General features: G+C 38.2%; 1 protein-coding gene across 2 annotated transcripts in view; it reads left to right on the forward strand.

Moving 5' to 3' along the window:
- The window catches only part of CEMIP2 (cell migration inducing hyaluronidase 2), a 72246-nt gene that overhangs the window by 3533 nt on the left and 47833 nt on the right, over positions 1–20880 (forward strand). The window contains exons 2-4 of one of the 2 annotated variants that reach the window (XM_081320570.1): positions 6296–6635; positions 13171–13311; positions 16697–17258. In XM_081320570.1, coding sequence (XP_081176696.1) covers positions 6308–6635; positions 13171–13311; positions 16697–17258 — 1031 coding nt within the window. In that variant the 5' untranslated portion in view covers positions 6296–6307. Of the gene's footprint in view, positions 1–6056; positions 6636–13170; positions 13312–16696; positions 17259–20880 lie in introns of those variants that run through there. The other variant, XM_081320571.1, reaches the window with a different exon arrangement.

Raw genomic sequence — 20880 nt, forward strand, 5'->3', positions numbered from 1 at the left:
TCTTTAGAAATTGTTCACCTCAGTTAGGAGCTCTTTGTGGCCTACAGCTTCCACATTCCTTACCAGTGGCTTACCTCAGGCAGCTGCGGCCACGGATTGACTGATTATGTGCCATCAAGCCCAAATCAACTCTTGGCAACGCTTAGGTTTTCTCCATGATGATGTGGGACTCTAAGCTGAACTTCCAATGGTCCAGCTATCATCATTGAAACTGAGTTCCACCCTCCTTTTCCAGTAGAGGGAAAAGACTGGACATGCCTTTTAAACTTAGTTTAAAACTTGAACTGTAACTTAAGCTCTTGCTTTTCATCCAAAGATAATTGGGTCCTTTTTTTGAGCTCATGGAAGGTCAGCTAAGTGCTGCCACCTAATTGGGCTAATTGAATAATGTAATAATAATAATAATAATAATTATTATTATTATTATTATTATTATTATTATTATTATTATTATTATTATTATTATTATTATTATTATTATTAAGTTGGAAGGGACCTTGGAGGTCATCTAGTCCAACCCCCTGCTCAGGCAGGAAACCTTATACCATTTCAGGCAAATGGCTGTCCAGTCTCTTCTTAAAAACCTCCAGTGTTGGAGCATTCACCGCCTCTGGAGGCAGGTTGTTCCACTGGTTAATTGTTCTAACTGTCAGGAAGTTTCTCCTTAGTTCTAGGTTGCTTCTCTCCTTGACTAGTTTCCATCCGTTGCTTCTTGTCCTGCTTTCAGGTGCTTTGGAGAATAGCTTGACTCCCTCTTCTTTTTGGCAACCCCTGAGATATTGGAACACTGCTATCATGTCACCCCTCACCCTTATAAGAACCTTGATGTTCTGTGTACATACTTGGTCACTGAACTCAAGAAGGGTATTTGGGAATATGAGTAGAGTGCTGAAATTATTAGAAAATTAAAATATGTAGACTAGAATTGGCAGCTTTTACCTTAGGGGAAAACCACATATGGTATGGAATGGAAAGAATTCTCTGTCTTCTCTCAATATTAAACCTTGGTGTCATCTATTGAAACTGAGATTCAAGATAAATCATAGAAAGTCCTTTTAAATCTGCCACAATTGATTGCACCAGTTTAAGTGGTTTTAAAAGGGGTCTACCCAAATTCATGGAGGATCAACTTCTGGTCTTGATGGTTGTAGCTTAAATACTAACTATTGCACAGAGTAGAAGTAGAGATATTAAATTTCTTTTTGTACTTTTGACATGAATTGGAGGAGAAGTGGTGTTTTATGTTAAGAAAATCCTTTTAAGCTGCTGTTGCTGTGGAGAAATTGTCTTACACCCATATAGCTTAATCCTGTCTATACCAGAATTGTATAGACTTAAGGATTCCCAACATGTGAATTTCAACTTTCAGAATTCTTCAGCCACCCATGCTGATTGAGAACAACTGGTACAGACTATTGCCAATGATAATACCACTTGCCATTAATTATTGACTGTACAAACTGAGATTGATGGAAATTGTAACCCAGCATCTGAAGAATTCCAAGCTAATCCTGCATTGGGCTAAGTAGCTTCTTTCAAGAATCTCTAGGAAAGGAACTCAACATAGAAACACACAAAGATGCACATGCATACATTCATACATACATAAACTCATACATATACACATGTTCTCTGTGTTGTACTCAATCCATCTATTGCAGATGATATACTGTTCAAAAATGGCAAATGGGATGTTGCCCACAGGTTAGTCCCCTTGATGGCTTATTGTCACATGGCCAAAATGCCAGCATTCCCTCATCTCTGCCATCTACTTTCCAGGATGGAATTGCTATGGAGCAATGGGAACACTTGGAAGTCATTGACCTGCCAACATTTAGAAGATCCCCAATTAGAGAGCCTTCAAACAAGCTCTTGCTTGATATTAGCTGTCCTACACTCTTGATTTTGGGAAAAGTGATAGATGGCCAAAACAAATGCATTTTCTAACATCCAAACCAAGAGATGGCCAAAGATAGAACTGTTCAAAATTCTCTTTATTAGACACTGCGTATATATATACGCACAGAATTGAACTGTATGAAATACAGAATTGTATCCCACAGACAGTGAAAGTTATCATGAGCCAAAAAGCTATGTCTTTTAAAAGTCTGTTAATACATCTTGAATTCTTTAATGGAAAGTACTACATTCCTTACTTGTGCCAAGATGGTGTGTGGGTACTTCTGGCATGTGCATTCTTGCTGAAACAAAATGAAAAAATTTCCTAGCCAAAACTAAGTAAAAATACTCAGTGTAATGAAATTAGGCAAAAGGAAAACTTATTCTTACAGCTTTTGAGATGTTCTTCTCATGTAGGAATACTCAAGCATTAGATATTGGCTCCTATCTAGTTTTAATAGTTAGCATGCCTCATTCAATTATAAAAGATAATACTGGCAGTAACTATGTAGAAATGAGTTTTACAGTGATAGTGTAATATGCTGGCATTAACTATGAAAATATAAAGCTAATTGGTACAAAAGCTGTGGGTGAAGGCATAATTAAGACCATAGCCAAAGGCTAGTTTGAAAATATCTTTTATTTGCACTCAGCATGTGCCATAGTTAACATAGAATTTAATTATCTAAAAAGGCTACAAAGTTTAATTGATTAATTAAAACTTAATAGGAGTCCTTAATTCTTGAAACAATGCATTTTTAATACAAGTGCTTCAAACATTTACAAGTAGCTGATGCTGTCTGAACAAGGATTCTCTTGGAAAGGAAGAAATTTCTGTACCTCTTAAAGAATACAATATTGACTATGGATAATGTAATAAGCACAATTGCAGCCAGAATTTCTGTTGCTAAGCAAGGCAGTTGTTAAGTGAGTCACACCAAATTTACAACCTTTTTGCCTTGTTAAGTGAATCAGTGCACTAAATTAATCATGTGGTAATTTAGTGAACCGGGCTCTCCCCTTGCCTTTGCTTGTCAGGAGCCAGTGGAAAGATTGTAGATAGCAGTCACATTGACCCCAGGATACTGCAATAATTGTAAATATATTCCAGTTACCAAGCACCAAATTTTGACCACATGACCATGGGGGATGCTGTATTGTTCTTCCATTAGCAAAAACTGTAAAATATATGCTGAACTTCTTTCTTTGGGTACACAACAGCATAAGATGATCACTCAATGCCTCTCACTTCATTAATTCATTGTGTTAAGCATCTGGGGCTAAATGTCTATCCATCTTTGTCTAAGGAGTGAGGACTGTTTGCAATAAACTCTTCAGAACTGATAATCTTCCAACTTTACCATTTAAAGAAGGTTAAATGTCTGATTGCACCATGTCTCTCTTGATAAGTGTTTGAAAATCAGAGTTTAATATTGAACAGTCTACTGAAGCATTCAAATAAGAATAGCAGAAAAGGTAATATCAAGGAACTAATTGTTTTCTTTGTTACCTTTTAGATCAGGGGTGTCAAACTGCTGGCCCATGGGCCGGACTCGTCACAACAAAACCGCGCCCACCCCATTGCTGGCAATGGGGAAAAAGCTCCAATACATCGTGCGAGTTTGACATGCCTGTTTTAGATTAAAAGCCTTAAAGTGGGAATAAGGCTGTATTTTTTTGTAAAGCCCCAGAAGAGCCTTTGCTCTGAAAAAGAAATTTCCAGAACTTTTTTCAGGACACAATGACACTTGTGTTATCAGCACATGTTGCAGTTAGAAATGCATGCAGTCATAGCATAAACCTGTATTATTTTTAAAAGTTCTAAAATACAATTCAGTTAATTGTTATCAACTTTGTTTCTTACTTAATACAAAGGAATAATCTATATAACTTGCTTTCAGAATAAGCTATTTTCCCACCTATCCACCCCGTCCCAGTGATTGAGTTTTTTAAAAAAAATTACTTGAATTGATTATACTATATGGAAGGAAATTGCACTTCTTTTTACTATTTTGTTCTGTATGTGTGCCTCACAAACATTGTCTTCTCTGAGTTGAAACATAATGGTATATTTCATAATACATCTACGTTGATGTATTGCAATTTTGAACTGCCATTTTTGATATTAAAAATACAGCATGATTATACTTGAACTGTTAGACTTTATTGCAAACAGTCCTCACTCCTTAGACAAAGATATATATGCACATTTAGCCCAAGATGCTTAACACAATGAATTAATGAAGTGAGAGGCATTGAGTGATCATCTTACGCTGATGTGTACACAAAGAAAGAAGCTTCAGCCGATGTTTTACAGATCAACTGGAGCTGGAAGTAGCTTATTGAGAGAGTTCTGGTGCCATATAGTTCTTGCTGTTCTGCAGGTTTTAAAATTTAAGTCTTTGCATGTTTATAAATTTGAAAAGATCTGATTATATATATCCAATAATTTATGACTAGTCATCTTGTTGGTATTGTGAAACTTTCAAGTATTGAGTCAACTTGTTTCTATTTCAACTGCTGATAGGCTGTGAAATGAAAGGACTGTTCTTAACATTTCCATTTTTTAAGTTTCTAAAGATTACTTTCCTATAAGGACTTCACCTTAATCCAGTAGGATCTTTATACTGTATAGTCTTTATGTCAGGGGTTCCCAACCAGGGGTGCGAGGTGATATTCCACAAGGTGCAAAAACGTGGGCTTAGAAATTTCAGAATTATAGCGTATGTGCATAATTTGTTGCCATTATTTTGAACTTTTGTAAGAGATGCGAGAATATATCAGAAGCGTTTTAGGGGTGCGGGGTATAGAAAAGGTTGGGAACCACTGCTTTATGTATTCTTTAATAAAGTATCTCTTACCTTTAGTGAAGATATGTTACCGGTATATTAAATTAGCTTAATATACCTTCCTGGTGCCTACTATATGCTGATGCAAATTAGTGAAGTAGAAGGGCCAACACATCTAGAAAGCACAAACATGAGCAAGGTTGGTATAGTAGATTTGTAGATGAATCTAAAAATTTAAGATCAGATAAAATCCAAGGGAGCTATTTACATTCATTGTATGCCAGTATAAAGCAATTATTTTACTTTCAAATTTATCTGCTTTACTTTTAAAGTCATCATTAAGACTAAGAATGATATCAAGAATGAAAGAATAGTAATATTTGAAGTGACAATGTCATATGTGATTAGAATATGTCAAGAAAAAAGTACACTGTTGTATTTTGATACCAATAAAATAATTAGAATCTCTTGTTTTCATGGCTTGGTAGTGAGCCAGACAATAAATTAGCAAATGGTATTAATAATTATTTCACCAACATATGGTAAGGATTTTCTTGCCTTCAAGAAAAATATTCAGTAAACTAGTTGATATAAGCAAAGTATTTACATATTCTGATATCTATTCATGAGCTGGGACACAGATACCTTCTTAGATTAGCATGCAATTTAAAGAAAATTTACAAATAAGATTTATGGTTTCGTTACTAGACTGCTGTTCTGATCTTCACTGACCAAAATGACTGCCATACCTATATAAATATACACAGTCATAATCCATATTTATGATAATCTTTTTCTCATATTCCAAACACAATTTTATAAGTATGTTTTAATTATTCCAGTTCTGAACATAATTGAATATTTGTTGAATTATTTTTGCATATCTAGATTTAAAAGTCTATAATGACCTGAAAGGCAAAAAAATATAAATCTGTATTGGTTATCTAACACTTGCTTCCATGTACCACAATAAATACAAAGTTTAAAACTTGCACCAATCATATTCTAAATAAATCGCAAGCTGAGATAAAATTGTATTCAGAATCTAGAGTCTCCTTGTGTTCTGTGCCATCATTCTAAATAGTTTAACAAAGAAAAACCTAATATAATTTAGGGTACATGAGATAAATTTTGATAACTGTTCATTAATGGATTTCTCTGCCAATGGATAAGGAAGCATTTACAGCGGGGGTCCCCAATCCCCTGTCCACAGACCTGTCCCGGGCCTTGACCCACTGTGAACGGGGCCACACAAGAAGCAGGCGAGTGCACAAAGCTCCATTTGCACAAGCGGATGTGCATGCAAAACCATCCCCGCTGCCGCTCCATGGAGCCAGAAAAGTTGGGGACTGCTGACTTAAAGAACATCCCAATTGTGTGTTTTTGTGTGTGTGTGTGTGTGTGTGTGTGTGTGTGTGTATGTATTGAGGTCAGGCTCAGCTTAAACTGGAAAACTAGTTTCACATTTTTTCTGGTATGTTATACAAAAGATGGCCCTTCTTTCATTGCAAGTAATTTTAGATTTTTCTTTGAAAATCATGTATCCATTCTTTCGTCGCTGTATTAAGTTTAGGCTGCTTGAATAATCCTTCTTATTCTTGTTCTAGTGATTGTATAACATGCACACCGTTGGTCCCAGGGGAAGTTCTCCTTCCTTCCTTCAGGCACAGAATGGAAACAGCTACAAATCTGGTTACGTCCCAGGAAGAGTTGTCCCACTTCGTCCTCCACCACCTCCAAATAATCAAGCTTCAGCCAAATTTTCCTGTGCAAGACAGGAAGCTCGTGCCACAGTAGCCTCTTCAGGAGATCAACAACGCTATCAAGCAGAAGCAAGTAGAAAGAATAGGCACAAAAATACATTTATTTGCTTTGCCATGTCCAGCTTTTCATTTTTTATTGCACTTGGAATTATTTTGGGCATAGCATCAAAGTATGCTCCTGATGGTAAGTTTCAGTAGGTTGTGCTCTTTATTGAATATTGCTACTGACTGGGGGGGAGACCCAGTTTTTTGCTGTTATGTAAGAGAACTATACAGATTTTAAGAACACTATTTTACCTATGATAATAAAGCACAAATAATTATCCTTAAATTGGAAAATATCAATTTTTAATGATAGTATTTAAAAGATCTCATTTCTTTGATACATGAAAAATCACAGAAAATATTTTAACTGGTACAAGAGTTGGTTAGCATGAATAGCATGAAACACCAAAGTTAGTCTTTTGGTCTTTTTCTGAAAATATATTTGGTGCAGTCTCATCAACACATAAATGTCTCTCTCTGAAGTACAAAACTGCATGTTATACTCTATAGCAGATCTTTTCAACCGGTGGTACACGTACTTTGGCACGTGGCAGGTGGTACGCAACTGACCTAGAGAAATGTAGCGGGAGGGGAATGAGCTGAAGTGATCCAAGCCTGAGGGAGAGGCAGCTAAAGCTGCAGGACTGCTGGGGCTTAGCAGGAGCCGGCAGGGCTCTAGCTGATTGGTGCTTCCAGAAGCAATGTGGAGCTGGAGGTGAACTGAAGAAAAAGAGGGAGGAGAGGAGAGCATATAAAAGGAGGTGGTTTTGGCGGGGGAAAAAGACAACAGGGAAAGAGAAGTTGAAGGCTCAGAAGCTGTGGAAGGAGAGCTCAGCAGGCAGGGAGGAGAAAGGGAAGAAGAAGCAGCTGTTGCTAGAAGAAAAGCTCCCTTTCATTTTCTCCAGCCAGGAGAATGCAATCACCGCTGATGAAATGAAAAGCCGGGAGACGAGCATGTCAGAAAGGAGGTGGGTTTATTTAGTGCTGGACCAGCTGGTAGCTTGATTGGGTTACCATAAGGATTTTTGTGCAATTTGTACAGTGTTTTGTAATTCAGAGGCTTGGTTTGTGTGCTTTGGTTATTGGAATATTTTAGTCTGTATTTTAGACTTCGAATGAGTCCAAAGTGTAGACTTCCATAGGTTTAATCCCTTTAAACAAATATAATTAGTTTTACCCCCTTATCTTGTCTATGGCTTTTAGAAAGTTTTCTTTGAAGGTAAACAGGCTTAATTTAAGGCTAAAGCTTTTCACAATTGCTGGAGCCTTTCAGTCTTGGATTGCAACATTATGACCCGCCTGAGGCAGCTTAAAGGAAAAAAAAACAACCTGGAATTTGTGTTTCTTTATTCTGGGAGGCTTTTGTGAGCCTGTCTTGTTTGGCACTTGATTCCTGTGTCTTTAAGGGTACAGGGAAGGGTTGTGTGTGTGTGCATTCCTACTACACTAGGGGTGTTGAACTGCCGGCCCGCGGGCCAGACACATTACAAAGAAACTACACCCAACCCATTGCCGGCAGTGGGGAAAAAGCTCCGATACGTCGCGCGACATCATGTGACATCGTGAGTTTGACATGTCTGTACTACACCGTGGAAGAGAGTTCAGAAGGCAGGGGGGAAGAAGAGGAGAGGGAGAGAGAAAGAAGGGCCAACCAGCTAGCTCAGGGGTCCACAAACTTAGCAACTTTAAGACCTGTGGACTACAACTCCCAGAATTCCTCAAGCAGCCATGATGGTTGAGGAATTCTGGGAGTTGAAGTCCACAGGTCTTAAAAGTGCCAAGTTTGAAGACCCCTGAGTTAACTGGTAGTGGTACATATTAATAAACATGGATAAATTCATCATACATTTGTCAGTGCAAAGGGAAAGTGATTCAGCAAAGAAACAGCCACTGAAGAAATTAAAACTGGTACTTTTTTCCTTTTTTTCTACAGTTTGTAATATTTTATTAGATTATATAATAAAATAGAAAAATACAAAAGCAAATAGTAGGACACTGGGGAGGAAAAAGGGGGGAAAGTGAGGGGGAGAAGGGAAAAAACAGAATTCCTCTGTTGCAGTAGAAGGAAGCATTAACATTGAACCTCAACTTTTTACTTTTCCATAATATTATAAACTAGCCATTTCTATAACAAATTAATCAGTAAAACCCAAAATAACCCCCCTTTTTTTAGTCATCAAATTTTTGACACCTTGCTAAAAACTGGTGGTTCTCAAATATTGTCATGTCCTAAAAGTGGTACAATCTGTGAAAAGGTTGAAAAGCCCTGCTCTGTAGTACATCACATTTGCCATAAAAGAAATACAAGCTTTATTTTTCCCCCGAAGCCAGTTAATTAAAGAATCTGGAACTCAAGCCAGCCTAAAAAGGGCCACCAAAAGTTGCTGCCAAATTATGACATTAAATAATTGGGAAGATAACCACTATATTTAATAAAATTAATGTTAATTAGATTATAATGTAAGTTAAATTTAATTTCCATGCTTCTGTAACCTGGACCTGACTTGTTTTGTACCTGACTTTTTTCACAAATCCAAATGTCATTGGATATTTCCAGTGTAGGAATGACTCTGACACTCACTATTTAAAAAAATGTTAATATACGCACATATCCATACACACATACCTACACACATATATACACACATAAAGGATGTTCAGTTCAAACTAATATCCATCTGTCAGGCAGCGCAGAGGCTTTTTGGAAGTGTAGAAGTGCAATGTGCAATTGACTATGATTCATTAAAGCACCATATCTCTGCAGGAATGCATGGCTGCTATAGGGAGGCCTCCACATTCTGGATAAATCTGTTTGGTTTGAGGGTTAGCTTAATATGTAAACTCAATATTTACTTAGTTGTTTGAAAATTGGTCACCTAACACGATACATGATTTCAGTGGCGTAGCGTGGGGGGTGCAGGGGGGCCGGCCGCACCGGGCGCAACATCTGGGGGGGGCGCGCGCTCGCACTCGCAGCTCTCTGCCCCTGCCTGGCTCACTCACTCTCTCTCACTGCAGTGCTGGCTGTGCGAATCCGATCCGAGCCGCCGGGTCGCCGCCCACTGTGGAGGGGGGGTGCAAATTACTTGCCTTGCCCCGGGTGCTGACAACCCACGCTACGCCACTGCATGATTTGCATCTTAAAGCTTGGTATTTATTACATGGGAATCAAGACACTGTGTCCTTAGTCAGCTTTGATTTTTAAAACATGATTTTAAAGTGTTGATGCCGAGATTCAACATGCCTTTACACATGCAATGCCTCTGTATTTTCAAATACACTCTGAAATACTCTGATCAGCATGACAAGAGTATCAATTCTCTGCAACCTACCCCAAAACCTGACAAGCCATCGACATCTCTTTTAACAGTTTTCTGTGCTGATGGGTTTGATTGGCTGCTTGAAAAACCCATTCTGGTTTGGTTTTGTTTTTTTAATTTGAAAAAGTAAAAGGAATAACTGATTAGTTCGATAAATATTTAGAAGTCATGTGACGACTCTTCAACCCTCTTGTTTTAGAAACCTCAGAGTGCACTTAAAAGTAAAAAAACAAAAAAACAGCCCCTATTCTGATTTGTAAACTTAAAAGGGTGTGATGTCTGTATTACGCACTTGTGCATAGTGGATGCAATCTTTGTTACAGTTTGCTGCAAAGATTCATTTGAGGTTTTTCTATCCCTTTCACATTTTAACTGCAAAATAAGGAGTTACAGTACTTTGCTGAGTAAGGATGTGCCCATGATTAGTAGGGATTTCTTTGTTTTGCCTGCTACTAAGCAATGTAAATACAGGCAGCCCATCAGGAAAGGGTGGGTTTTTTTGTTGGTGATTTTCCAGGTGGAGACTCTTTTCTGGCCATAGCAGCTAACAATTCCTTCTGTAATGTTCCCCTTCTGTCAGGCAAAAATTGCAACAGTTGAGGGATCTAGGTACACGACTAGTACACGACACGAGAAGGATTAGTGGGGACATGATAGCTGTCTTTCAGTACTTGAGGGGCTGTCACAAAGAAGAGGGGATTGACTTATTATCTAGGGCAGACATGTCAAACACAAGGCCCAGGGGTCAGATCCGGCCCGTGAAGTGGTTTCATGCAGTCCGCGAAGCCATCCTGGAAACAGTGAGGGAACGGCCCCCACTGCCTTGGCCCTGGCCCAGAGACCCTCCTTCTGCCAGAGACCCTCAGATCTGTCCCACCCCTGCCCAGGCCCCCATAGGCACCCTTGATGTGAACGATGTAGAGCTGGCCATGCCCACCCAGTAGGCCATACGCACTCTAGCCACGCACACCCAGTAGGCCACGCCCACCCTGGCCATACCTACCTGGCCCCCTGAGGGCAACTGCAATGCTGATGTGGCCCTCAATGAAATTGAGTTTGACACCCCTGATCTAGGGCAACAGCTAACATGACAAGAAACAATGGGTGGAAGCTTGTCAAAGAGAGAGATAACCTAGGGGAAATTTTCTGACCATGAGAGCGACCAATCAATGGAATAACTTGCTTCTTGGGATTCTTGGGTGCTCCATTACTGGAGGTTTTCAAAAATAGACTAGACAGCCATTTGATCAGGATGGTATATGGTCCCCTGCCTTGAATAGGGGATTGGATTAGAAGACCTCCAAGGTCCCTTCCCGCCCTATGGATTCTATGATTTTTTTACAAAGCCAGTCAATGCCCCCCCGGGGGGGGGGAGGAGGAGAGAACCTGCTGGTGGTTTTTTTAAATGCTGGGATAGGAGGAACCTGTCTTTGTTCCAAACTAGGTAAATTTTCTTGTGTGCACAACTTAAGGCTGTGTATTTGTGCATGTATGTGTTTCAAATGTATTTACAACATTTGAAAGCTATACATGCATATACCATTTGAGTTAATAGACTGGTATTCATTTTCTGCCAGGTTGTCCTCATACCCGGGATAAAGCAATTGATTTGAAAGTTGGATGAGAATAAGACAGGGGAAGAAGTCTCCCAATGTTTTAAAGAACCAACCTAGTCATGTCTCTTCACATTGCTTCAGTTTAACACATCCCAAAGAAAAGGAAGAAAGTTAAAGAAAGCAACAAGGTGGAGGGGGAAGAGGAGAAAACTAATGGAATTTTTTAGAAAGTACTGAATTTATTCCCCTATTTATTCCAATCTCTTTACAAGCTAGCTCTCTGGTAAAATTCAGCACAAGTGTCCTGCCTCATCTATTAGGATCATAAATTTTTTTTTAAAAAAAGGAAGAAGAGACTTCTGTGTTACCATTGTTTCCTATGGTCCAAGCAGTCAAAACATTTAAAGTTCTGTTTCAACATATATGGAGGCACTTAAAATTTTCTGCCAAACCTCAGGCAGCTTGACATGTTTTAATGGAATATTTTAAATGAGATGCCTTGTTTCAGGCTCAGAACAAATCACATTTTCCCATTTATTCATATTCCTGGAAACCAATATGAAATGTAATATAAAGTGGGAAGTCCTGTGGAATCTTAAATATTTTCGGATTAGGCATTTAGGATTCAGAATGTTTTGTGCACAGAGTGATGTTCAACTATTCTTACACGTTTGTTGCATCTGTTGCTAATCTATTGCATCTATTGCTAATATCTCCCTCACAGATAATTAACAATAGTTAACAATATAACAGTCTCTCCTAGTGGGTAGAGAAATCTGTTGGCATTCATTGCTCAAATAAGCTTTTAACAAAAAAGTCATTTTTATTTTGTGTTGTTTAAAGTGAAGCTAAATTAGTATATGCATATCTGCATATCTGTCATAAGGATCTGGACATCAGATTTTTTTGTTAAAAATCTAAAAAATTATACAAGACCTCCCCAGGAAAAATAATTACAACAACAATGACTTCCAATCTAGGAGTCTTTACACAAATAATACTAATCTCTGCTAAAATTGAGAGTGAAGAGAGGGGTTTTTTTTCAGATGTGAAATACATATTGGAACAGAGAAGGGGACTACAGAATTCAGCAATTTCTATCACTAAAAAGTTTTTAAGATCTTGTAGAATAAAAGCCCCTAATGTCATGTCAGAGGATCTTCAAGTGACTTTAGTAGTGGTTAAATTTGATTTTCCTGAAACATTTCCCAAATGCTAAAGTTATCCAAAAAATGAAACTATTTCTAAAAACAAATGAGTTATTTTATTTACTGGTGAAAAACCAAGGGAGGACCTCTTAAAAGTTTCCTTCTTAAATTAGAGGGGTCCTAAGTTAGTAGAGTTTGTTCTGGAAAGAAAGTTTTGGGTACATGCCTACTTCAGTAAGACTTCTCCAATCAGCACTGTCCCTACCGGTACTAGTTGAGAATGATCCTTGTTGTCCCCAGTCGGGACTTCAGCTACATACAGTGGTCACATCAGTCAGTGGCTATGGCATTTGTAGATGATTGAGAATTTAGTCCAACGTGTCTGGAGAAGACTGATCTTCAATGTAGTTTGATTTCAGTACATAAATTGCAAGAAAGGGGATCTTACTCACCAGACAAGGTTTTGTGGAATATTCAAAATTTAGTGGACTATAACATTAAAATATCCATTCATCTATAAGAATTTGTTTTCAATTGTGGGCATTTTAATTTGATTAAAAATTTGCAGAGTAAGTGGTGTATTATCACTGCTGTACTAGTTTTCTGAACACTATAGTACTTTAATTAATTATTATCCCACTGTATTACAGAGAATTGTCCAGATCAAAATCCACGCCTTAAAAACTGGAATCCAGGACATGATAGAGAAAAGAAAATCATAGTCCAAAAGGGAGATCTCTTCCGTCTGAATGTGGATGCTACTGTGCATTCCATAGTTATACAAGATGGAGGTATGCAAAGCTGTTCATAATGCTAAACTGAATGGGACGAGGGCAGGTATTTTTATTTATTTATGTGTTAGCTGCAGTTATTTGCTGAACAGACCAGGCATCTGGGGGGAAAAATCTGCATTGTGCATTAAAAGTTATTCAGGTGACAGAAGCTTAGTTCTCACCCATCTTTCTTTACTCTGTAAAGTTTTCGCCAGCTTCATTCATTTTTGTCCAGACAACTGGCCTTTTGAGATAAGATGGGTAAAGCCATGCTCTTAATTTCTTTTACAAAAATATCTCCCCTAGCTTTATGCCTGAATTGGGCAATCATGTACACAGTTAATGCATTTGTCTCCATTATTAGACTTTCACCCTTGACATTCTCTTTATTTTATCCTAATAGTTGTGTGCAGCAGTACTGTTATTAACTGAAAGGAAGAAAAATGAATATTTTTTGCCAGTTTTCTTACAATAAATAACATTCATTGACACAAATGTTCCATTTCTGTCATTGTTATCCACAAAGAAACCTATTTTGCCAGAGAAATCCATAGTCTTATGGCAATCCTAGCCATCATGTTGCATTTTAAAATCTGGTATTATTAAAGAGACAGGGGAAACATTCATTGAATTAAAGTAGTATGAATTGGCTCATTGCTAAGATGTTTTTCTCTACTTTGGGTAGTTACAGCAATTATCATGTTCGGTGTTATTTCATTTGACAACTTTTGAAAAACTATTAATAGAGTTCCAAGAAATTACAGCTGTCGTGCTGCCAATTACAAAAATCCACATATGTCAGGATTGCTGTGCATCTTGGCAGTTATCCATATTTACTGCAAGTGATGTCCGAAGAAGGAAAAAAATGGTTGAATAACCACACAAGTTTAGAACAGATATTACAAATAATTTTATCCAGAAGGAAGTTTCCTCCCAGTTCATTTCCTGTCCTTTGGAGAAGAACACACAGCTAGTCTGATAAATTATAATGGTGGTTGACCAAGCTGTCTCCTAGAGGGTTTGAAGTGAGAATTTCCAATGTGCCAAGCCAGTAGAAACAATTTGGAAAAGTTGCTCAAGAATATTTCTGGGAAGAAGCAAAGGGAGAAAATGCACACTAAATTACACCAGTAAACTCTATAAAGTGTAATGTAGAAAACAATAGCAAATAAGAAGATAGGTTTCCCCTGCCCCATATTATTTGCCCAAGAACACTGTTTTTTTCTCTTTCCCATTTATATAAAAACTCTTATCAGGTAGCCATTTTATAACTTGTTTTGTTTCTGCCATTTGTAACAAGTTTTGTTGTAGTTTTCTCCTTCTCACTCTGACTGTAACTGGAGTAAATAGGACATCATTAATTAGCTATTAAAACTGTCTATCTCTAGTCTAGCCAATCCCTTTTTTATTTAAAACCATCTGCATAGTTTGTTTGTTTGTTTGTTTTGCTTTGCTCTTTTTTGCTCTTGTGTCTATTTTTAGCCTTTATTACTATTGTATGCAATAGTGGCAAATATTTGTAGCTCAGATGTAGGATGAGGGTGAAGGTTTGTTCTTCGAGCATCATCATCATCATCAAGTTGGAAGGGACCTTGGAGGTCTTCTAGTCCAACCCCCTGCTCAGGCAGGAAACCTTATACCATTTTAGACAGTCTCTTAAAAATTTCCAGTGTTGGAGCATTCACAACTTCTAGAGGCAGGTGGTTCCACTGATTAATTGTTCTAGCTGTCAGGAACTTTCTCCTTAGTTCTAGGTTGCTTCTTGTGGGTTGAGCTTGTGGGTTCCTTTCCAAACATTTTGTTACCAGGCTAGGAGGTAACATCTTCAGTGGAGCTTAAAGGATATCAGTGTCGGTGTTCTTCTGCTTATAAGGGCCTCAGGTATGGGTGTTTCAAGTGAGGGTCTTGAAATGGGTCTTGTGATGGGTCAGATGTGAGTCATCAGTGAGTCTTTTAATGGGTCTTGTGACGGGTTATAGGCTGGTTGTAGGTCAATGTGTCTGTTGATGGAATTGCTTGTGGCGTGCCAGGCCCTCAACCAACCCATGCAAGCCCCCCCCCCCAGACCAGCAGTTCACCTCCCAATGACCCTGACCTGATGAACCCCCCCACAAGATCCATTACAAGACTCACTGATGACTCACATTTGACCCATCACAAGACCCTCATTCTGCACACCCCTACCTGAGGCCCTTATAAACAGAACACTGACACTGACATCCCCTAACTCTGCTGAAGATATTACCTAGCAGTAGTGAGATTAAGCTATATTCTAATATATTTTCAAACAGGGCTTGCACTTTGTCTCTGCAGTAATTCCGTTTCACTTGTACTTCTTCCATTCTATTTTTTTCTACAGGCTCCATTCTTGACCCCATTAAAGACTGCTATGTCTCACATTCAGAACCTCTCTTTACTTTCAGTGCCCTTCATAATTTTTAACTTTCATCATAAACAACCAAATCGGACATGCTTTTTTATTTGTTCATTCCCCATGTATGTATATAAATGAAGTAAACAGTATTTAAATCACATATATTTCTAAGCAGATACTTGCTACCATCAATCTCATTCATTCTTGGGTCTCCAAGTATCCAAATAATATTTTTTTCCAATAATTTCTTCTTCCTGATATCCATTCACATCACCTAATGGAATAATCTTTCCCCTATCTCATTTATTCAGAATGTTACACAATTTCCCCCAAACCTGTTTTTCCCCCTTTACCATTATTCAGTGGAATGTAATAAACAGTGCTCATCCATCTTTGAAATCCTATTTTTGTATGGATCCACAACAAACTAGAGAATTATCATATTTTCTAGCATACGTTTTAGCCTTTACTTGTCTGAATGCATTAATGAATCCTGCTCAGCAAGATCAGACCATCTTTCTTCAACTATATTATATTATTTCCATTTCTCTCATATTCAATATCCAGAAAAAGTTTATTTTTCCCTTCATTCGTTAATTTATTCTTTATACTATATATTCTTCATGCTTTCCAAGTTACAGTCTGCCATACATTGACTGTCAACAGAAGATTCCTGAAGAACAACCATAAAGGACCTTTACCACCCATCTTGCTTTTGGTAAATAATGATTTTATAAAGATTAGGCTTAGGTTTTTCAGCTTTACCATATCAATGCCACATTAGCATTTATGGCTAATAGTAAGAAAAAGTATCAGTTTGTTTTGGGGTATTTTGCTGCAAACATATCAAAAGCTCCAGTTTAACCCCAAATATACTAATGGTATTTTATGCAACCTGGGATCTCTAAAGGTTATCTGTATAGTGCTAATCAAAGAGTACCCAGTGATTTGCAGTCCTCACGTAAAGCAATATATATGTTGTTATTACATATTTAAGAATTGCTTACCTAATGATATTATTTCCTACAGGACTACTTGTCTTTGGGGATGATGAAAATGGATCTAAAAATATTACCCTGAAAACACGTTTTATCCTGATAAAGGATGGTGGAATGCTTCATATTGGAGCAGAAAAATGTCGCTATAAGTCCAAAGCAACTATAATCTTATACGGCAAATTAAACGAAGGTGATTATGTGCCAACATTTGGTGAAAAATTTGTGGGCGTGGGCCCTGGTGGAACACTGGAATTGCATGGCTCTCAGAAATTATCATGGACTTCCCTGTCAAAGACTCTGTATTCTTCAGGGCTGGCCTCTGGATCCTACACATTTGAAAATGAGTTTTTCCGAGCTCTGCATGTGAGAGTGATTGACCAAGACACTGCAGAGGTTTTGGAAACGGAGAGATTTGATACTCACGAATCTCACAATGACAGCAAAAGACTTGAGGATTTTCTAAAGACTCAACATTTTGGTCGCATTGTTGCTATTGCTGTAGCAGACTCAGCTGCTAAAAATCTACTAGAGGAAACCAAAAGAATCATTCAGGATCTTCTGGGAAGTAAGCTCGTTAAAGGATTGAGTTATAGGTAAAAAAATGCTTTTGCAAAAAATCTCCATATTCTTGGTTAACAAATTCTTTTAAAGTGGTCCTTATATTTATTTATTTATTTATTTATTTATTAATTTAATTTGTATACCGCCCTTCTCCCTAGGGACTCAGGGCGGTGAACAGGGCAATACATAAAAACTAGATACAAAAATTAAAATTATTAAAACATGATTAAACAATGCCCATAAATTAATACAAATTTAAAATTAAAGTCATTATAAAAATCCCACCCCGTCCCATCAGGCCAGGCCAGCTTGTTTAAAGAGATAAGTTTTAAGATCGCGCCGGAAGGAGCGGAGATCGGGCGCCATCCGGAGCTCAACCGGAAGATGGTTCCATAAATCCGGTGCACCCACAGAGAACGCTCTCCCCCTGGGGGCCACCAGTCGGCATTCTTTGACCGGTGGCACCCTGAGGAGGCCCTCTCTGTGGGAGCGTACTGGGCGGAGGGAAGTTGACGCCGGCTGCAGGTGCTCCCCAAGGTATTCTGGACCCATGCCATGAAGGGCTTTGTAGGTCATTACCAACACCTTGAACCTCACCCGGAAGACAACTGGTAACCAATGCAGCTCGCGGAGTAAAGGTGTGACATGGGAGTATCGGGAGACTCCCAGTACAACTCTCGCGGCTGCATTCTGTACCAGTTGGAGCCTCCGAGTGGTCTTCAAGGGTAGCCCCATGTAGCCCCATATTAGTTGAGATCTGACCTCAGTTTATTTTAATGCATAAATATAAAGACTAAACACATTTCTTTTGAGTATGATTTGCAGAGCCGCATCAGGAAATTTCATAACAATTATCAAGACTTCACAATTCTGATAATCCTTAGAAAAGACATTAAACTACCCCTAACTCCAACCTAAGTGATAAATTTATTTTTTGATGCAGATGGCTAGCCACTTGCCGTTAAACTCTGGGTAAATGATATCTGGTTGAAGTGAGCAAAAGCAACAAAAATACATTTATACCCTCTAAAAACAGCCTCAGACAACTTAACTTTCCTCCTCAGCTTCTAAGGAAAAAATTATATATTTCCTACCTCCACCCCAGGCCAATTGATTATGGCATGAAAAATACATAAAGCAATTCCATGTTCCTAATCCAATTGCACAATATATATTTAAACAAATGCTGTTTATTTTCTGTTCAAATTCACACCACAGTCTCCCCTCACATTTAATGTTACTGCTTTTCGCATTAAGTATTAATGCTGATTTTTGAGAAATAGTTAAGCAGAAATATCTCCATGTTGGTTTCTTCTGGAAAAATTGAATGCATACCCATTAGGTAGTATTGATCATTTGATATAAAAATAGATTTCCAGGACACATTCAAATATCCAGGACTTCTCCCCTGCTTGGCAATAAAAATGTTCTTTGAAAGATATGAGGCCTTGCTGGGTAGAAATGATTGAAGACTTGGGACCCAAAGAGGAAGGAAACTGCAAGATAGTGGGAAGGGCATCCTCTGTATGTAGAGCCAAATATATCGTTGCCCAATTTTATTCAATATTTCCCTTCCTGTTTTGTACTTACAGTTTAACTAGTCTGCTCAGCATTGTCTCTAAAATTCAAGAAAACAGTTTCAGGGTTACTCAAAACGCTGGCCATAGGAGGATGGGATAAGAAAATTTCAGTTAGGTTTATTTTATTTATTTTATTAAATTTATATACCGCCCTTTCCTGAAGGACTCAGGGCGGTTTACAGGGTATTTAAAACAACCAGTACAAAAGTTAAAAACAAATTAAAAAAAGATTAAATCATCCCTAAAATTAAAAACCCCAGTTAAAAATTCTCAGCCTGGGCCGGAGAGCTCAAAGAGCCAGGTCTTCAGGTCCCGGCGAAATGTGCGAAGGTCGGGGGCAGTCCTAAGCTCCACGGGCAGCTGGTTCCAGAGGGCAGGCGCACCCACAGAGAAGGCCCTTCCCCTGGGTGTTATCCGCCGACAGTCTTTTATCGGCGGCACCCTGAGAAGACCCTCCCTGTGGGAGCACACTGGACGAAGGGAGCTTGATGCCGGCAGCAGGTGTTCCCTCAGATATCCCGGACCCAAGGTTAATGCCTTGATTTAATCCACAATATTTTCAGGTACACGTATTAGCCTACTAACCTGTTCTGGGAGCAGGCAAAGAAAACAAACCCTTACCCTTCTATTTTATTTTTATTGCAAACTGTTGTATAATCTGTATGATTTGATTATACATTTTAATAGCCAGCAGTGTGAAAGTCAGTTCTTCCCTTCATAATGCACAAGGCAACCAGATGTTTTGGCTTTGACAATTGAGAAATCAGTGACTCTACATGTACATCTAAAGGAGGCATGCACAGATGGATTTGTTAAAGAGTGGCATTTAAACATTTATACAATCTAAATGTGTATTTATTGCCTACTTGGGTATATCTATTCTGAGAAATCACTTAAGACATCGGCCTGATTTTGAAATTATTCTTTTAATGAAATTAGAATAAGAGTACCCCTTATGCTAACTTCCTTAATATTCTAAAAGAGGATAAAGCCTATTAAAAGGGATTATGAGAAGATAAAAGAATGGGAATCAAGCATCAGTGAAATAACATGTTATGCCATGACTACATTTATCTTCTATAGTGCTTAGAATTATTTAAAAATCGTCAGAAAAGCTTGGTTGGAATGTCACAGGTCATAGATACTGCTTCTGTCTGCCAGCAGGAGGGAGATTGAGCAGAAGGGATTTCCTTCCTCCCCACGTCCCCATGATGCCAACTTTGTTCTGGAAGGTTGATGAACATCATAAGATGCTGTAGTTAAGGATGCAGCATTGAGCTATATGGAAGAATGTCCAGCTTGAATATTTTGTACATATTATGATAATAAACTCTGGTCCTTAATATTAATTTAATGCATCAGCATTTACAAACAGCAACCTATATACCCACCCACCCACACACTAAAATGACTGCACAGGAAAAGAGAGCAGCTTTAACCTATTTGTAATTTTAAAAAAAATGGCGGTGGGGTGGAGGAAGCCAACCAGCCTTTGGCAAAAATACCTAAAACCGTAAACTTTCTTTCAAAATCTGTGGTGTTCTTTACCAAACTCTTGGGTAAATTTTCTTAGCATCTAGGAAACCTGGTATTTCAGGAATAGACATTGCTGCTTGATTTTAGTGTGGCTCCATCTTTGGATGCGTTTCTTGTGTAAACCGTTTGATCCTTGCAGAGGAAAAGTTAAAGAGTTTAGCATGTAGGGATGTAAGGATGTAGTTAGAGCCCTCTAAAAGCTTGATGTCCAATTGTATCAGTTTGAATTGCATGCCTAAATTTTCAAGGCTGCTGTTTATCTGCCAAACTAAGAAGCAGTATCTTTTGCATAAGACTATAAACTGGTATTAATAACTGCTTTTTTCCTTCAAATTGAGAGTAAAATTGCTGATTAGTGCAAAAATCTTAAGAAAATGGAATAAACTGAGCAAATGCTGATTCTTTACATCTTCAAGAATCCTCTCTCTTTTCTCTTCCCCCTTTGCAAATTATGTAAAATTTTGCTTTGATCACGTATTGTGATGGTCACAAAGCATATAGCTTCCTTTTCACAGCTTGATTGGTCCTAATATTGTCT

This window comes from Vipera berus, assembly GCF_964194415.1.
Source record: "Vipera berus genome assembly, chromosome: 2".
In the NCBI taxonomy this organism is placed as follows: Eukaryota; Metazoa; Chordata; class Lepidosauria; order Squamata; family Viperidae; genus Vipera; species Vipera berus.